The 17458-nt window shown below is 41.1% G+C and overlaps 2 protein-coding genes across 2 annotated transcripts; both read right to left on the bottom strand.

The window, feature by feature from the left end:
* Window positions 10072-10679, bottom strand: LOC110431812. Its single transcript, XM_021451453.1, has one exon. It carries the CDS (start codon window positions 10525-10527, stop codon window positions 10297-10299), a length of 231 nt encoding a protein of 76 aa, XP_021307128.1. The 5' UTR covers window positions 10528-10679; the 3' UTR covers window positions 10072-10296.
* Window positions 11914-12588, bottom strand: LOC110431831. Its single transcript, XM_021451502.1, has one exon. It carries the CDS (start codon window positions 12446-12448, stop codon window positions 12206-12208), a length of 243 nt encoding a protein of 80 aa, XP_021307177.1. The 5' UTR covers window positions 12449-12588; the 3' UTR covers window positions 11914-12205.

The following is a 17458-nucleotide window of genomic DNA, read 5'->3' on the forward strand; positions in this document are numbered from 1 at the left end:
GAGCAAAATCTCAATACGCGAGCAAAATGGTTTCTGACGACGTACCAGCGCCGCTGTCCGGAGACCACACGGATTCTCGGCCCGAATGGTCCGGCCGGGCAAAGCCGATTCCAAGTGTGCTGAGCCTAACTAGTTTTCCGATAGTACTAAATTAGGCAAACAACAGCATGTGCACAATCTAAAGCTATATCTAGCTTAGAAGCTCAAAACACGATCATTTTATTTGGATATCACGATGTTGTCTAGTCATCATGCGTAGGATCAAGACGGGAGCGGAGAACAATGTTCAATTCATCTACCCACTATTCTACGTACGTCCTGCAAAAGTGCAAATTGTCGTCCAGAACCAATGCAAAGAAATAAAGGGGGCGCAATAGTGTTAAAGCAGAAATCTTTAGCTGAGAGGAAGATGAGTACTACGCAAGTGATCGAGTCATCAGCCTGATCGGATCGGAGGATAGTCAACACATCACAAAAAAAGCCCGGCCGGTCGTTGGTGGTGGCAGTACATATGTGGGAAATAGGGGTTAAATTGTACTCAATCTATCTCAAATTATAAGACACTGGACTTTTTTTTAACACCAAGTTTGACCACTCGTCTTATTAAAAAACTTATACAGAATATCAATTCTTTTGTCATGGCTTGGTTTATTAATAAAAATTCTTTAAAAATGACTTAAATTTGACTATATTTGCATAAATTTTTTGAACAAGATGAGTGATCAAACTTAAGATAAAAAGTCAAACATCTTATAATTTGGGATGGAGGGAGTACAAATCATCCGAGTCATTAGAGTCCAAGAATAACCTGTCTATTTTGGAAGACTCTGCTCTGTGTTAGATTTCGCTATTGGCACTCCCTTTTGATCGAATTAATAACATCAGTGGCTATTTTTTTAGACAATTGTATCTGTATATAATAGATAATTTTACTTTACAAAAAAAATTTCCTTCTTTTGTTATTCGAGTCGAAGAAGTATGAGAATTTTATAACTACCTAAACACGACCAATCGGGTTGGACCAAATATATCTCTTCTAGCTCCTTCGCACCACTCTCCCCTCATCCAATCATGAGCAACCAAGTGCGAGTGCAATGCTCGCCACCATCTCCACACCTGGCTTTGACAATGACTGGAAATGCTATCAATGGCCACACTAACACTATTATGTTGGTTGTCGCCAATATGTTTGTCTTAGCTTCTTCAATAAACAAACATGATATGTTCAACACTACCTGTTACGATGGCACCACATCCGGCTCATCTCCCCGTCATCTTGCCTGTCACTTAGATCGGTACGTATACCACTACCACCCCATATATGCAGTTCTTCCTCTAACCCTGAAGAGGATATGAAGACTTTCTAAAGCCAAAACCATGAACTCCAAAAATCTGGCTAAAACCCTTGCTAGAGATCTTGACCACTCACTTGAGATGGGGAAGCTAAATGCGTAAATCAAATATCAATCAGTATACCACCCCATGCAGTTCTTCCTCTATCCCGAAGAGGATATGAAGACTTTCTAAATCCAAAACCACGAACTCCAAACCTGGCTAAACCCTTGCTATCTTGACCACTCACTTGGGATGGGGAATTAGCTAAATGTGTAAATTAGATGACGAGAATTCATCATCACTCGTATAATTGGTTGCTTTGCAAATAAGATGTTAGAGGCATATATAAAACACTTGTTTTCTACTATATTTCTAAGTTTTTCTATTTTAGTCAACATCAAAATTTCCAAGATGTCATGTCTATTCTCCATCTTCACTTTAAAAAATTATAGAGTTAAATACAACAGTGTGTGCTACTTGGATCCACATGTCATCTATGCAATAGTTGAAACGTGCTATCAGCTAGAGAGCATCCGCCAAATGTTGGCAATGGATGAAAGAAGAGAAACACGATCTAGATGACATGTAGATTTCATAGGTAAGTGTCATCAACATCACCACACGATGTCAACTGCAGTCTGCGACATATTCACATGGGACTCGTGGAACCTTAGATAAGTTTAGTGACCCAGAATATGTTTTCAGAGTTCATAAACCTAAACGATATAGATTGAGAAATTTATGGGCTAATGGTATATTTAAGTCAAAATTATAAACCTAGGAGTATCTAGGTGTGGATATTTTAACTAAGAAAAACATGAAAAAAATATACATCTAAAATTTTCTGGAGGGCAAGGTCGGTGTCCTTCATCGCCATCTGTGCTGGATCTCAGTATCTATCACGTCAACACACATACGATTTTCGCCAAAAAAAAACACACACATACGATTTGGTTTTTGAGTTTCGCGTTTAGTTTTCTTGCGAGTGTTGCATCGTCTAAAAGAAAAGGAAAAATAAAAGTTCATGTAGATGAACAATTGGATAGGGTGCATGTGGCACATGCGTATGCCTGAACACAGGACAGAAGATCTGAATCAGTCTAATTATACAAAAAAAAAAACCATTTCTATTCCAAGTTTTAAATACCTCCACAATAAAGCATCATTCTGCTAATCGATGGCAGAATAGTACTACTCCTAAGTCCTGACTACACATAGAAGAAGCAAAGAGACCAGTGATCCTGTACAGTGATGAGTCAATGACTGCACGAGCTAATAATAGTCACCGACAGTTAGTCGCAAGTCGCAACCATAAGTACAGAAAGTGGCAAGAGGGAATTATTGTACACTAGCTAGGTACAGTACAGTACAGTACAGTACAGCTACTACAAGCGGTGGTGTCCGTCGTCGAAGTTCTGGTAGTAGCTATGCAGGTCATACCCGAACCTCACCGCGGTTCGCCTCGGCCGCACCGCGCGTCTCCTCCAAGAGCGGCTCAACCTCGACAGCAACTGCTTCACCGCCGCAGCCGACCGGCGCCGGCCGCCGCTCCTGGCGTGGATCCTCCTGCCCCGGCCGCTGCCGCCGCTGGTGTGCAGGCCCAGCAGAGACGCCGCCATATGATCGCTCACTAGGTTCTCACAAGTCACAGACACTCTCCCCCGGTGTAGAGCAGGGTATGCTGATCGAGCTTTGCTCTGAATCCGAGCTGGAAGTAGGAGTATCTGCTGTGTGCTGCAGCTAGCTGTAGCTTGTTCTGAAGATGTTGTGCAAAACGAAACCTCCCACGCCGCAGCTTTATAGGCTCGGATGGTGTGAGTATTGCGACACGCGTCGATCGACGACGGCACCTAGACCCCACCAGCACGCACTCACGTGCATGGTGACGAGGCATCCACTACGGCGATCATCGGAAAGGTCCAAGCAAATTCCAGATTCTTCTTTTTTTTTGTGAGAGCAAATTCCAGCTTCATGCGTGCATCTTTTGGAAGCCACAGTGGTGCACAGTAATAAAGACCACCAACAACACAAGGGCATGCATGCGCATTTGCTGGTGGTAGGGTTGCTAAGCTTTAGTGACGGATGGGACCTCGATCGCCAGCTAGGATGAGAGGTTGGCCATGGCGACAGGAGAGACGACGGCGCCTGGTCACCTGCAAGCTGCTGCCTGTCCGTCTCTTGCCGATAAAGTAGGCTCTCTCCAGTGGAGCCCACCCAGCCCCCTTTGGATCCGCCCCTGGTGGCTCTCCCGGCGGCTTCCTGTCCGTCTTGCCGCTGGATCAGATCGGAGTCATCCGTTGGTTGCTGTAGAGATGCTGGTCAGTCGGCAATTATTCGGCATGCATGTGCAGAGGGGGAACAACAGATGATCGCTTCCGGCGCCATGGATGTGTAGATGCACTGTTGATGGCACGGCGGCAACGGCGGCGGTGGCGGCGAGGCGTGTAATGTCACGTGCAAATAATGTGTTTGAGTTGCCCAACTCACCTGCATACATGTCGATAAGGGGTGTTACTGTTAAATCGACACGCCAAGATGTTAGTTTTGCAAAACTGCGCATATCATCAGAGACTAGGAATCTAGGATGTGATGTCATTAAAAGATTGGTTGTGTCACCATGGATAATAACTGGTTATTACATCTTTTTTGGATGATCTTATCCTTGTACTAACGATGACTAGCTTATTAAAACGTGGATTTTTTTTACATACATGGTCTTTCACTCTTATGATATATCTTAAAAAAAGGAAAAAGGAAAAAGAAAAAGAAAAAGAAAAAGAAAAAAATACTATCGAGCTGAGTCATCCATGCACAGGATCAACATGGGAGCGGATTAGAATATGTGTGACTACAACGAATTTCTACGTCCTAAAGAAAGAAAAAGGGAACGCACTAGTGTTACCTTAAGGTCTTGTTTAGTTCCCAAAAATTTTGCAAAATATAAATAGTACCACTTTCGTTTGTATTTGCCAAATATTATCCAATCATGTATTAACTAGACTCAAAAGATTCGTCTCGTCAATTTCGACCAAACTGTGCAATCAGTTTTTATTTTCGTCTATATTTAATACTTCATGCATGCGTCTAAAGATTTGATGTGACGGGGAATCTGAAAAGTTTTGCAAAATATTTTAGGAACTAAACAAGGCCTAAAGCAAAAATCTCTAGAGGAGGAAGAGCATCTAGTTGTATCACTGTATGTGCGCGCCTTCAGCCTAAACAGTGAGTCACCAGTCTCGCTTTTGAGGTTTTGCTCTGAGTTGATGCCAGTTTATCAGTAGCTTCATTGACTGTCAAGATTAGTCTTTTCCGATTTGATGGTGCTATCGTTGCCCGCTAAAGAGATCTATCAATAGTAAGGGATAATTACATGAAGTTTCACATGGTACTGTCCAATTTTCAGTCTATTGTTGCAACATAAACCATGTCAGTAGTTGGATGTACCAAGGTTGGAAGGCCAATGGTTGTCATTCCAGGAATGGGTGCGAAATACTAATGTTTTTCTAGACTGTGCTTTCAGCGATGTTCCTAATTCTGAAAAATCTGGAGTTGTGTGTCCATGTGTTAGATTGTGGTAATAGAGTTAATTAGACGAAGGAGACCTGTCTTGTGTATGTATCTATACACTTCTATACATTGAACTGAATCATAACTATTATCTTACAATTGTTTAATTGCATAGCAAGCTGGTACTCTTGGATCATGTGTTGGAATGGAAACTCCGAAGGAAACATTGAGTAGGATTGCTTATGGAGGCTATTGTGGTCATGTGTATGCCGCAAGTAGTGGGCGTACATACTCTCTACAGGATGATGAATTTCCATTCCCTTGACATGTTGTATTGTGGATGACCATTACTATGATGTTATGTGGTTGTAGTTGAGTTTGGTCATTTTGATGGCACAAGTGATGTTTGTGTTATGCCTCTAATGAGATATTGTAACTTATGACAATATGGATTAATGAGTGTTGAATTTTAATGGAAACAACACATGTCTATCATGCCCCATTTAAATTTATATTTGAATGAATTTGAAATTAGAATATGTATTGTTTGCTGGATAGTATAATATGCATATGAGATTTGCTCCATGTGAAACTTGCCCCTAGGAAAATGCCCTTTACAGGTAGGATGAAACATGATATGTCAGTAGCTTTCCCTAGGGGTTATATTACCAAGACAATTTTCCTAGGGCACCCTCGCGCCACCCTAGGGCACTTCAGAGTTTCCTGTCAATATTTTCCCTAGGGAGCATTCCTGACCAGTCACCCTAGCAGAACATGTTTCCCTAGGGTATCTGAGCCTTTACGTAGGGTTTGTGACCCTAGAAAAACCGGAGGATTCCAGCAGTGGTAATATAACAACTCTAAGAGATTCTTTATATCCTCCATATTCATGATAGAAATAAAAATTTTGATGAAAAAAATCATCCAATGACTTCTTCTATTTAATCTCCAAATATTGTCATACTCACTGACCGAAGGTGGGAAGTGGGACTGGTTCTCTCCTGATGAGTATAAGGTATATATAGAAGCTGTTGGAGGGTGTGGAATAATATAGCGAGGGATTTCATTTAAATGATGATTTAAAGAGTGAGTTGAAGAAAACTTTTGGACACACTACCAGACTAAACAACTTTTATTGTCTAGGATCTATATCCTTAAATATATTGACTTCTAATTTGTCTTATGTCAAATTATCTTAGACCAAATCTATATGCAAAGCATGGATATTATTTCTGAAAATGGTAAAATCTAAAAATATATTTCACATTTTAATTAATGTTAATTCTCATTTAATATATAGATTTTTATAATTAGATTAAATGTATAATAGTTTGACTTAGAACAACCTAAAATGTATTAAGTAATATATAAGAATTGGTTTAGACTACTAGTCCATAAAACGGTGGCACGGTGCTACCTTCTATACTTAGGCTAGGGTCGTAATAGAAAACATAAGTAATAGAAAATTATCTTTGTGTTCTCTCTAACTTTTTGTCATTTTCAACGCATTACCCATATATGTAATATCTGTTTGGTTGTTGTGAACTTATCGATTACTCTATTATTTTTCTATGTATATATAGTTTTTCTCTATGTACATGTCACTCTACATGTTTACATAGCTTAGACCTTAGTTTTGGTTGGCATTATGAATTATAGATTTCTACTTTTAAAATTTGTATCATATTAGTTGCTACGAATCTCATATCCACATGTCAATTTGAAACAATTATCTTTATTACACATTTAATTCAAAACTCTCCTTTATCGAAGCAATAATGACACAAACAATCTTATACTCTTATAAAGCTAAACCCCACTAGAGATTTCTCTCAACATGCAAGCTATCCACATCAACAATCCACTAAAACTTGTAATTATAGCCAACTAGCACATGTAATTATGATAGTCATCTCTTTATCTACTAACATGCATTTAGCTGTTCATATTGATGTGTCAAATTATTCAATAAAATTAATTTAAGATAATTTCATTCATATAACTATAAATATAAATAGTCTAATTTTTTATTAAATTATTTGAAATTCCCGTAGCAACGCGCGGGGTATTTTCCTAGTTTAAAATGATTACGAGACTTCATCACTGGTACAATTAGACTAGATGATATCCCACATGTTGTTGCGAGAACTTTATGAACATTTTAGGAGAAGAATTCATGGAGTAACTAAGAAATATAAGGCTTTGTGTTAGAAAATCATGTTATAATATGGTTGTGCAATTTTGCTAAACTGGTAGGCCATTTTTTTGGTTATTTTGAAAGCATGTTGGAGGAAAAAAACTAACTTGATTGTCAATGCGTAAACCACATGGTTGCACTTTGAAACTGCTAAAAAGTTGCATCAAAAGATGACATATGAAATAAAAAAAATAGAAACCAGGATACAGGTGACATATGTGCACTGTCCGCCTTCCAGTATGCACTTATGAACTATGAAGTAAAGGTATCTAGTACAGATCTTTTATCTTTAGAGTTGCTGCCTTCAATGGCTAAAGTTCTATCGAAGCATACTCGATTATATACCCCTGATTTTTAGAGAGCCGATTATGTAGCAATCAAGTAAAACTTCAGAGACATTCAGTCAATAAATAAAGTTGTCGGGCTCCACACAGCTAAAGAACCTGCAACAGAAGTACAGAACCAAGAGGAGTAGGGAACAGAACATACGCTCCCACACCCACACATCACTTCAAAAAAAAAATGACGCTGCTGGTCTAGTGGAAGACAACATGAACCGATGAGAGCATGAGGCACTAAAACTTGCTGTCATGGCTGCACAAATGAACACGCATGCAGATGGAGATGACACTATACTTGCCGGCCGCATGCCGTTGTCATCGTCCTCGATTGGATCAAGTACCCTGTAGATGAGCCTTCAGGCACCAAATCTCGGCACCAGCATAACAACACACCAGCCCTCAGCTGCCATGGCACGGCCACACGTGCAGCATGCCCACTTTCGCCAACTCCGGCGCTAATTGCGGGACGAATGCCGCCACAGCCGCCCTTAGCAGCCAAGTTCCTGGAACATAAGGTACGTGGTACGGGAACGTGGTACGTGGTACGACATTCTCATAAACTCTGGAACGTAGGGGGTATACAGCTTCGTCTCGTTCCTTTAAGTTGCGGAACGCGTTCCACTTTCCAAGGGAACGTGTGTCTGGGACGTGGTGGTTGGCTCAAGTAGTTTTACGTGTTGTTTTGAACCAAATGAGTTCGATTCCTAGCGTGGTATAGTTTACTGTTGTATATTTTGTTTCATTTTGGGCTGTCCAACTCCAAGTCTCCAACCATAAGGCTCATTGTAGGTCCAAGCCAATGAGTCAATCACCAACTATATTTTTTGCCGGTCGCCGCCGCCGGCCGCTCACGGACGGGCATGGCGCAGTATGCACACACACCACAAAGTTCCATAGTCACTTGGACTGACGTTTCTATGATTGCTTCTGCATATGATTCGCGTTCCACCACATTTGGGAACGACGTTCCATGATGTTCCCGTTCCACGTTTCGGGACGAAGTTCCCGGAACGGGGAACGTGCCCATGTTCCCGTACCCTGGCTGCTAAGCAGCCGCCCTTCCCCTCCCTCGCCTGCTCTCGGGCCTCAGCTGCTTCCTTTCTACTATTTTCTTAAGCTTTTTTGTTTTGAATCAATATCAAAATTTCACACGTGTCGTCTATTCATCGGCTTCACTTTAAAAAAATTTAAAGAGTTAGTGAATACAACAGTGGTCCACAAACTTAAGGTTTGTTTGGCACAACTCAACTTCACTAGTAAAGCTGTTTTTTTTAAAAAAATAGCTTCATGAGTGACTTTCTAGATGAAGCTGAGCTGTTTTGGAAAAGTGTTTGGCAAAATAGCTTCACCAACTACTTCATACATAGTTGAGAGAGAAAAATGAGGGAGAAGCTGCAATAAGCTACTTTTTTCCAGCTTCATCCAACTTATGTATTCGTGAGAGGAGGGGAAAAACAGCTTCACCCATGAAGCTGTTTTAGAAATAAGCGTTTGGCAAAAAAAAACAGCTCACAACAGCTCATGAAGCTGTTGTGAGCTGTACCAAACATGCCCTTATCTTTACGTGCTACTTACATCCACCTGTGTCATCCATGCAGCAGTTGAAATTTGCCATTTACCACCATACGCACCAGACCCTCATCCTTACGCCAGTCTCAATGCATGTTTCATGAAAGTGTCCCTCATCCTTAGACTAGTCTCAATGCATGTTTCATGAGAATGTCATGCACATTAAATAGGGTGCCACATAAGTAAAATTACTGATTTGGCAGAGTCATTAAATGAAGGAATTTCATCATATGAGAGAGGAGTTTCATCTCTATGAAACTCATATGGCTCGGTTACCTAGTTTATAGTCTTGGTAACTGTACCATGAAACTATACATTGAAACTGACCTTAACATCGTGACTCATGACTAGAGAATATCCACCACCGAAAAGAAAGATGTACAGAGAAAGCAATGAATGAGAGATCAAGGAAACACGATTTGGATAACAACAAGTATTGACATGGCCTCATTTATCAACATCATCATGCCACATCAATTGCTACGTATTGATATGGACAAAATGGACCCATGGTGTACCATTGGACAAGTCTAGTGACCTAGAAGTACATTTTCAGAGTTCATATTCATAAACATAAATGACAAAAAGTGAGAAATTTATGGGCTAATGGTATATTTAACTCAAAATTATAGAACTAGGAGTGCCTAAGTGGATATTTTAACTAAGAAAAAACATATAGCCAAAATTTTCTAGAGGGATTGAACATGTCCTTCATCCATAGCCTCGACCAGTAACTGAGAGGTCGAAGGATGCAAATAATTAATGGCCGCAGTTTGTCTATGCTGGATCTCAGGATCAATAATCGCGTCAAACACATGCAGTTTGGTTTTTGAGTTTCACGTTTAGTTTCTTGTGAGCGGTCCATCATCTAAAAAGTTTATTGTGAGCTGAAAAACCAGTGCCTGCCGGGCATCTGCCTTTAGTATTTCAGTTTTGCTTTACTAAAAATCTACAATGCAAGAAGCTACATATAGTTTGGGCAGATGTTTCTCTTCTTACATATAGCTCTTCGGCTCGCGAGTGTGTTTGAGAAACAAAAAGCCCCGGCCGGTAGATGAAGTGATGAACAATTGGATAAGGGTGTGGCACATGCATATGCATGAGCACAGGACAGAAATCTCATAACGGTTTAATTATACAGAAACCATTTCTATTCCAATTAAGCTTCAAATAGCTCTACAACAAAGCATCATTATTATTCTGCTAATCGATCGCAGATTTAGTGTTACTCTTACATATAATGAGTCAATGACTTCCATAAAAAATAATGAGTCAATGACTGCACGAGCTAATTAAGTACAGAAGTGGCAAGAGGGAATTACTGTACACTAGCTAGGTACAGTACAGCTACAAGCGGTGGTGGCCTGAGTAGGAGGCAATGCCGTCGTCGAAGTTCTGGTAGTAGCTATGCAGGTCATACCCGAACCTCACCGCGCTTCGCCTCGGCCGCGCCGCACGTCTCCTCCAAGAGCGCCTCAAGCTCGACAGCAGCCGCTTCACCGCCGCAGCCGACCGGCGGCCGCCGCTCCTGGCGTGGCCCCTCCCGCCGCTGTACAGTCCGAGCAGAGACGCCGCCATATATATGATTGCTCACTCGTTTCTCGCAATTCACAGACACTATCGTCGCAAGTAAGAGTAACTAGCTGCTCTCTTCCAAGAGGCCAAGACCGAGCTGGAACTGGAAGTAGCTAGGAGTATCTGCTGTGTGCTGCAGCTGTAGCTTCTGAAGTTTGTGCAAAACGGAACCTCCCATGCCGCAAATTTATATAGGCTCGGATGGTGGGAGTATTCTGGACACGCGTCGATCGACGACAGCACCCAGACCCACCAGCATGCACTATACATGGTGACAACTGACGAGGCATCCACTACGGCGATCATCCGAAAGTTCCAAGCAAAATCCAGCTTCATGTATTCATCTTTTTGAAGCCGCCGTCGTGCAGTCGAAAGAAAGAGAACCGTGTACCACCAACAGGCAACAGCGCCAGCTAGGATGAAAGGTTGGCCATGGCAACTGGTGGGGACACGGCGCCACGGCGGCGCCTACTCATCCGTGGTCCGCGGAGGTACTGTCACCCAAAGCTGTACTGAGAAAGTAATGGATGGAGGAAGAGAAACACGATCTCGATGACACGTGGATTTCCTCTGAGTCAGTATCATATCAACATCATCGTGACATGTCAATTGCCACGTATTGACATGGGCAATATGGACTCCTCGTGTACCATTGGATATTTAGTGGCCTAGAGATACGTTTCCTAGTTCGTAAACCGAAATGACATATAATGAAAAATTTATTGGCTAATGGTATATTTAACTCAAAATTATAAACATAGAAGTGGATATTTTAACTAAGAAAAAATAGGTATCTAAAATTTTGTAGAGAGCTTGAACATGTAAGGTCGTCGGCCCTTGTAATGGCTGCAATTTATCTGTGTTGGATCTCATGATCAATCACGTCAAATACATGCGATTTGGTTTTTGACTTTTGCATTTAGGAGGTGTTCGGTTGACGATGTGTTAAAGTTTAACAAGTACTGTAGCATTTTTATTTTATTTGACAATTAGTGTCCAATTATGGACTAATTAGGCTTAAAAGATTCGTCTCGCAAATTATTTTTTAGCTGTGTTTTTATTTTTGTAAATAGTCTATATTTAGTACTTTATGCATGTGTCTAAACATTCCAACAGGGCCTTGCGAGTGTTCCATTGTCTAAAAAGTTTATTGCGAACTGAAAAACCAGTGTCTGCCGGCTATCTTCCTTTAGTATTTCAGTTTTTCTTATCTCCTAAAAGTCTACAAGTAGCTAGATTTAGTTTGGGCAGATGTTCCTCTTCTCACGTAGCTCTTCTGCTCTCGAGCGTGTTCCAGAGAAAAAAAAAAGCTCAAGTGTAGATGAACAATTGGATACGAGTTAGGCACATGCGTATGCCTGAACACAGGACAGAAAATATCAGAATCAGTTTAAATTTATACAGAAACCATTTCTATTCCAAGCTTCAAATATCGCTACAACAAATTAAGCATCATTCTGCTTGGCTTGCAGATTTAGTCTTACTCTTACATGCGTACGGAGTATATATATACTACTCCTGAGTCCTGACTACACACAGAAAAATGAGTCAATGACTGCACGAGCTAATAATAATAGTCGCCGGCAATCAGTAGCCACCATAATTAAGTACACAAGTTGGCAAGAGAGGGTAGAGAGAATTATTGTACACTACTAGCTAGCTAGGTACAGTACAACTACAACTACAAGCGGTGGTGGCCGGAGGAGGCAATGCCGTCGTCAAAGTTCTGGTAGTAGCTATGCAGGTCATAGCCGAACCTGACCGCGCTTCGCCTCGGCCGCGCCGGGCGTCTCCTCCAAGAGCGCCTCAACCTCGACAGCAGCTGCTTCACCGCCGCAGCCGACCGGCGGCCGCCGCTCCTGGTGTGGACCCTCCTGCCCCGGCCGCTGCCGCTGGTGTACAGGCTGAGCAGAGACGCCGCCATATGAATATGATCACTCACTCGGTTCTCACAAGCCACACACACACTATCGTCGCAACTAAACTAGCAGCTGCTCTCTTTGCTCCGAGCTGGAGGTAGGATGGAGTATCTGTTGTGTGCTGCAGCTGTAGCTTCTAAAGATGTTGTGCAAAACGAAACCTCATGCCACTGCTTTATTATAGGGCTCGGATGGAAGGAGTATTCCGACACGCGTGGATCGAAGACGGCACCCGGACCCACCACTACGCACTCACGAGTCACTTGTACACGAGGCCTTGTTTAGTTCGTAAAAATTTTCAAGATTCTTCGTCACATCGAATCTTTGGTCGCATACATGGAGCATTAAATATAGATGAAAATAAAAACTAACTGTACAGTTTACCTGTAATTTGTGAGATGAATCTTTTGAGCCTAGTTACTCCGTGATTGGACAATATTTGTCAAATAAAAACGAAATGCTACAGTAGCCAAAAACAAAAAAATTTTACGAACTAAACAAAGCCTATAGTGACGAGGCATCCACTACGGCCGGCGAGTCCGCGATCTTCGGAAAGGTCCAGGCAAATTCCAGCTTCATGCATCTTTTTGAATTTCACCCAAAATCTCAAAACTTTTCAAGATTTCCCGTACATCGAATCTTTAGACGTATGCATGGAATATTAAATATAAACGAAAATAAAAACTAATTACACAGTTTGGTCGAAATTTACGAGACGAATTTTTTGAGCCTAGTTAGTCTATGATTGAACAATAATTACCACAAACAAACGAAAGTGGTACAGTGTCGCGAAAAAATTTCGGAAAGGAACTATAAACAAGGCCTTAGTGACGGATGGGACCTCAATCGCCAGCTAGGATGAGAGGTTGGCCATGGCAACAGGAGAGACGACGGCGTTTAGTTCAAAAAAATTTTACAAAATTTTTCAGATTTCTCGTCACATCGAATCTTTAGACACATGCATGAGGTATTAAATATAGACAAAAATAAAAACTAATTACACAATTTGATCGAAATTGACGAGACGAATCTTTTGAGCCTAATCTATCTCTAATAATAAAGAGGCAAAATTTCAGCCAAAATTTTGGTGTGGAGTTTTTTTTGGTCTGGATACTTATAAGGATGAAGAGATCGGACCCAGACCTCGGTGGAGACTTGAGTCCGCACGATACAAGATAATAACACTCAGCAGGATCAAAAACATAGGAAGCACCCGGATCTCCTGGAATTTCTCCTTGATAAAATCAAATCCAGTATGAAAACGACACCACCTCGTACCCAGCAATGCACCAAACCAAATCCGAATTCAAGATTGAGTCCAAAACGAAATCACACTCGCCCCACTGGCTACTACCAAATAATACTACCGGGCAGAGCAGTAGCAGGCCGGCCAATCCGCCGATTGATCACACGATTCGTCTATCTGTTACTCTCGTCAGTCGATCGGGAGGGATGGAGGCACGACGGGTGGGGGTGGGGTGCGGCGAGACGAGGCAGAAGACCTGCTACGAGGAGTCATCGGTAGTGCGGGGCCGCATGTGGACGACAAGGTGGGGCACGAGGTCGCGGAGCACGCGGATGTCGTCCCCGTACACAGCCGCCACCGCCTCCAGCTCCTCCTCTGCCTCCGCTTGCGCCGCCGCCGTCAATCTTTTTTCCCAACTCTCTCCGTCTCGTAGACAAGAGTCACATTCTGTGGCTCTAGGCGGGCCGCGTTGGCAAGGAAATGTGGGCGCTGAGGGCGAAATGTTGTGGCCTGGCCCAAAACATTAGATTAATTAATCATTGTGAGTGTATATAGATATTTTAGCGTTCGGGCTAAAGTCTAAATAGATTAATAGTTAATTTTAACTACAACTAACAATTTAAATCTAATTAATCCAAAAATAATTACACTCCTATAAAAAAAAAATTCAAAGTTCAAGGTTTATAATAACAAAATGTGCAGTAATAATTTTTGAGTCTTGGACAAGGCTCCAGTACTTTAGCCCAATAAAATTTTTCATTATGAATAATTTGATTTAGAGTTTGTTTTTTCTAAAGTGATGCATTATTTGAATAGGCATATTATGATCAAGCTTCAATTTAAGTTAGTGCTTAGTGGTGGCGGAACTATAAACATATGCTAGGAGAGGCATATCTTTCGTATTTTGTACATTTAGCCTCTCATTGTAAGCTTTAGTGACCATAAATTTGTAGTCAGGATGAGAGTCTCCATACATTCAGTGATGCTGGCGCAAGTTTTAAGTTCTGGTTGACCCAATACTAGATCTACCATAGTTAATGCTTGTCGCTTACTAAAAGTCTATCTTATGGACCCATGACAAGTTCATTCAAGATTGTAGCCTTTACATCGGTTTTAAGTCCTGGTTGACCCAATGCTAGATCTGCCATAGTTAATGCTTGTCTCTTACTAAAAGTCTATCTTATGGACCCATGACAAATTCATTCAAGATTATAGCCTTTACATCGTTAATAAAAACCTTTTTTTTGATAATTTATGATTTTATTATAGTTGTTAGAATTATTTTTTTCTTTTTTCCCGTTGCAACGCACGGGCACGTTTTGCTAGTTAGTCCATAATTGGACAATATTTGTCAAATACAAACGAAAAAGCTACAGTGTCGATTTTGCAAAATATTTTGGAACTAAACGAGGCCTAGTCACCTGAGCTGCTGCCTGTCCGTCCTGCCGATAAAGGTAGGCTCTCAGCGGCTTCCTGTCCGTCCTGCCGCTGGATCATGTCGGAGTCATCAGGTCATCCATTGGTTGCTGTAGAGATGCATGATCAGTCGGCAGTTAGGCACGCATGTGCAGAGAGGGAGCTGTACAGATGACCGCGCTTCCGGCGCCATGGATGTGTAGATATGCACTGTTGATGGGCAGCGGCGGCGGCCCTGGCGTGTAAGGTCATTTTGCACAATGTGTTTCAGTTGCCTGTGGCGCGGCCAGCCTAATCGACATGCATGTGAGCGAGTTGGGTAAGATGTTAGTTTTGCAGAACTACGAATGTTATCAGAGACTAGGAATCTAGGATATGATGTCATTATTAGAAGATAGATTGTGGATTCAGTGACGATGGATAGACCGATAGACACGCGCAGCAGAGAGCATTGTGATCCACTCACCATGCATAATAACTGGCGACTCATAAACACGTGGGTTCAGTCTTCAGTGAGATAGATAGATGCGCGCGAGAGCACTCGAAGCTACTCATCATGGATAATTACTGGTTATTCTAATTCTTTTTGGATGATCATATCCTTGTACAGAAGATGACTAAAGCCTGGAAAGTGGACCTTCTTCTTTTTTTTATATATATAGATGGAACATGCATCCATGCGCGGGATCGACATGCATGGGAGCGGATTAGAATGTGTCATCTACTGACAACAACGAATTTCTACATCATAAAGAAAGAAAAAGGGAACGCCGCACTAGTGTTATGTTAAAGCAAAAATCTCTAGATGAAGCAAGCTTCTAGTTGCATGCACGCATCTTCAGCCTGAACAGATGATCGGCAGCTAACAAATTAGAGAGAGAGGGGGGGGGGGGGGGGGGGGGCGGTCTTTATTTGAATGGTGTTGGTGGCATGGCAGCAAATATGCAGGGGAATGTCAGAATGTGGTAGTACACATCATCATGGTACGAGGATATGAGTCGCCAGTCTTGCTTTTGTGGTCGTTCAGCCCTAACCGATGCCAATTTTTCTTTCCTTCGACTTGAGATCAGTAGCTTCACTTGAGGTGTCATAATTAGCCTCTTCAAGGTCACTCTGTAAGGGGGTGTTTGATTGGGGTGTTAAAGTTTAATAGATACATTAGCATTTTCATTTTATTTGGCAATTAATGTCCAATCATGGATTAATTAGGCTTAAAAGATTCGTCTCGCAAATTACTCTCTAGCTGTGTTTTTATTAGTTTCATAAATAATCTATATTTAGTACTACATGTATGTGTCTAAACATTCGATGTGATAGGTATTAAAAAACAAAGCAACCAAACATGCCCTAATCATTATACGGGAGACTATTCGAATGAAAAATACTTATTTAATAAATTTCCATCCTCTAACAGTTTTTCTAGATCTTGTGTGCGCTCTAGAGAGCTAGCTGTATTTATTGCTAGCGAAAAATATAGAATAATGGACAATTATATTTGGAGATCTAATTTAAAGAGTTGTTGGATATTTTTTTACCAAAATCTCTATCCTATTAATTAGGAAGGATGTAAACTCGAAGAGGCTCTTTACACTACCACAGAACATGCCATCACTGTTGAACTATCACTATTGTTTTGTGCCTTTAACCGGCAGCTAATAGTAATAGATGAACTTTTAGTATCGGTTCGTGGCTACAATTGGCAGTGATAGTCAATCTATCACTATTGGTATGGACTATCGCTGCCGGCGTTGTAGCCATAAACCATCAGTGAAAGTCTACATATCACCGTCGGTTTAAAGTTACGAACACTCGTGATAGGCTATTTTGCACAAAAAATCATAACCTTTTCTTATCTAAGGTCAGATCAAGATAAACTCCATATCATAATTGTAGAGTTTAAAGAGATCTAAATTAAAACTTCAGTTGACAAATATGGTTTACATGTCCAAACATTTAATATATGTGCTCAGATTAGATTTGGGATGGTTAACAATGTTGAATGGAGACAAGCAATAACAAAATTTTAGTACTCGATGAGATTTATAACTTTGCAAATAATAACCTTTTCATTTAAGATTGTTTAGAGTGTTAAATATGCAATATAAGATTTACAATTGTGTAGTTAAAAGAACAATACTACTTGTATAGTTATATGTGTAGCTCAACTAGTATGGACGCTCGAGAGAACATTGAGTTCAAATCCATTATTTGATGTAGTGTTATATCATTCATAATTGATAGGAATAGAGGTTTTTGGTGAAACTTACCCTCCAAATGATGATTTGGAGAGTAAAAAAGACTCTTGGAGATCCTCTAAAGCGGTCAATCAAATAGTCTTGCCTAACTGCATTGA

This window comes from Sorghum bicolor, chromosome 1, assembly GCF_000003195.3.
Source record: "Sorghum bicolor cultivar BTx623 chromosome 1, Sorghum_bicolor_NCBIv3, whole genome shotgun sequence".
Classification (NCBI taxonomy): Eukaryota; Viridiplantae; Streptophyta; class Magnoliopsida; order Poales; family Poaceae; genus Sorghum; species Sorghum bicolor.

Excerpts from the sequence above, each read along its gene's own strand:
- LOC110431812 (XM_021451453.1), bottom strand. The coding sequence starts at position 10,527 with ATGGCGGCGTCTCTGCTCGGACTGTACAGCGGCGGGAGGGGCCACGCC.
- LOC110431831 (XM_021451502.1), bottom strand. The coding sequence starts at position 12,448 with ATGGCGGCGTCTCTGCTCAGCCTGTACACCAGCGGCAGCGGCCGGGGC.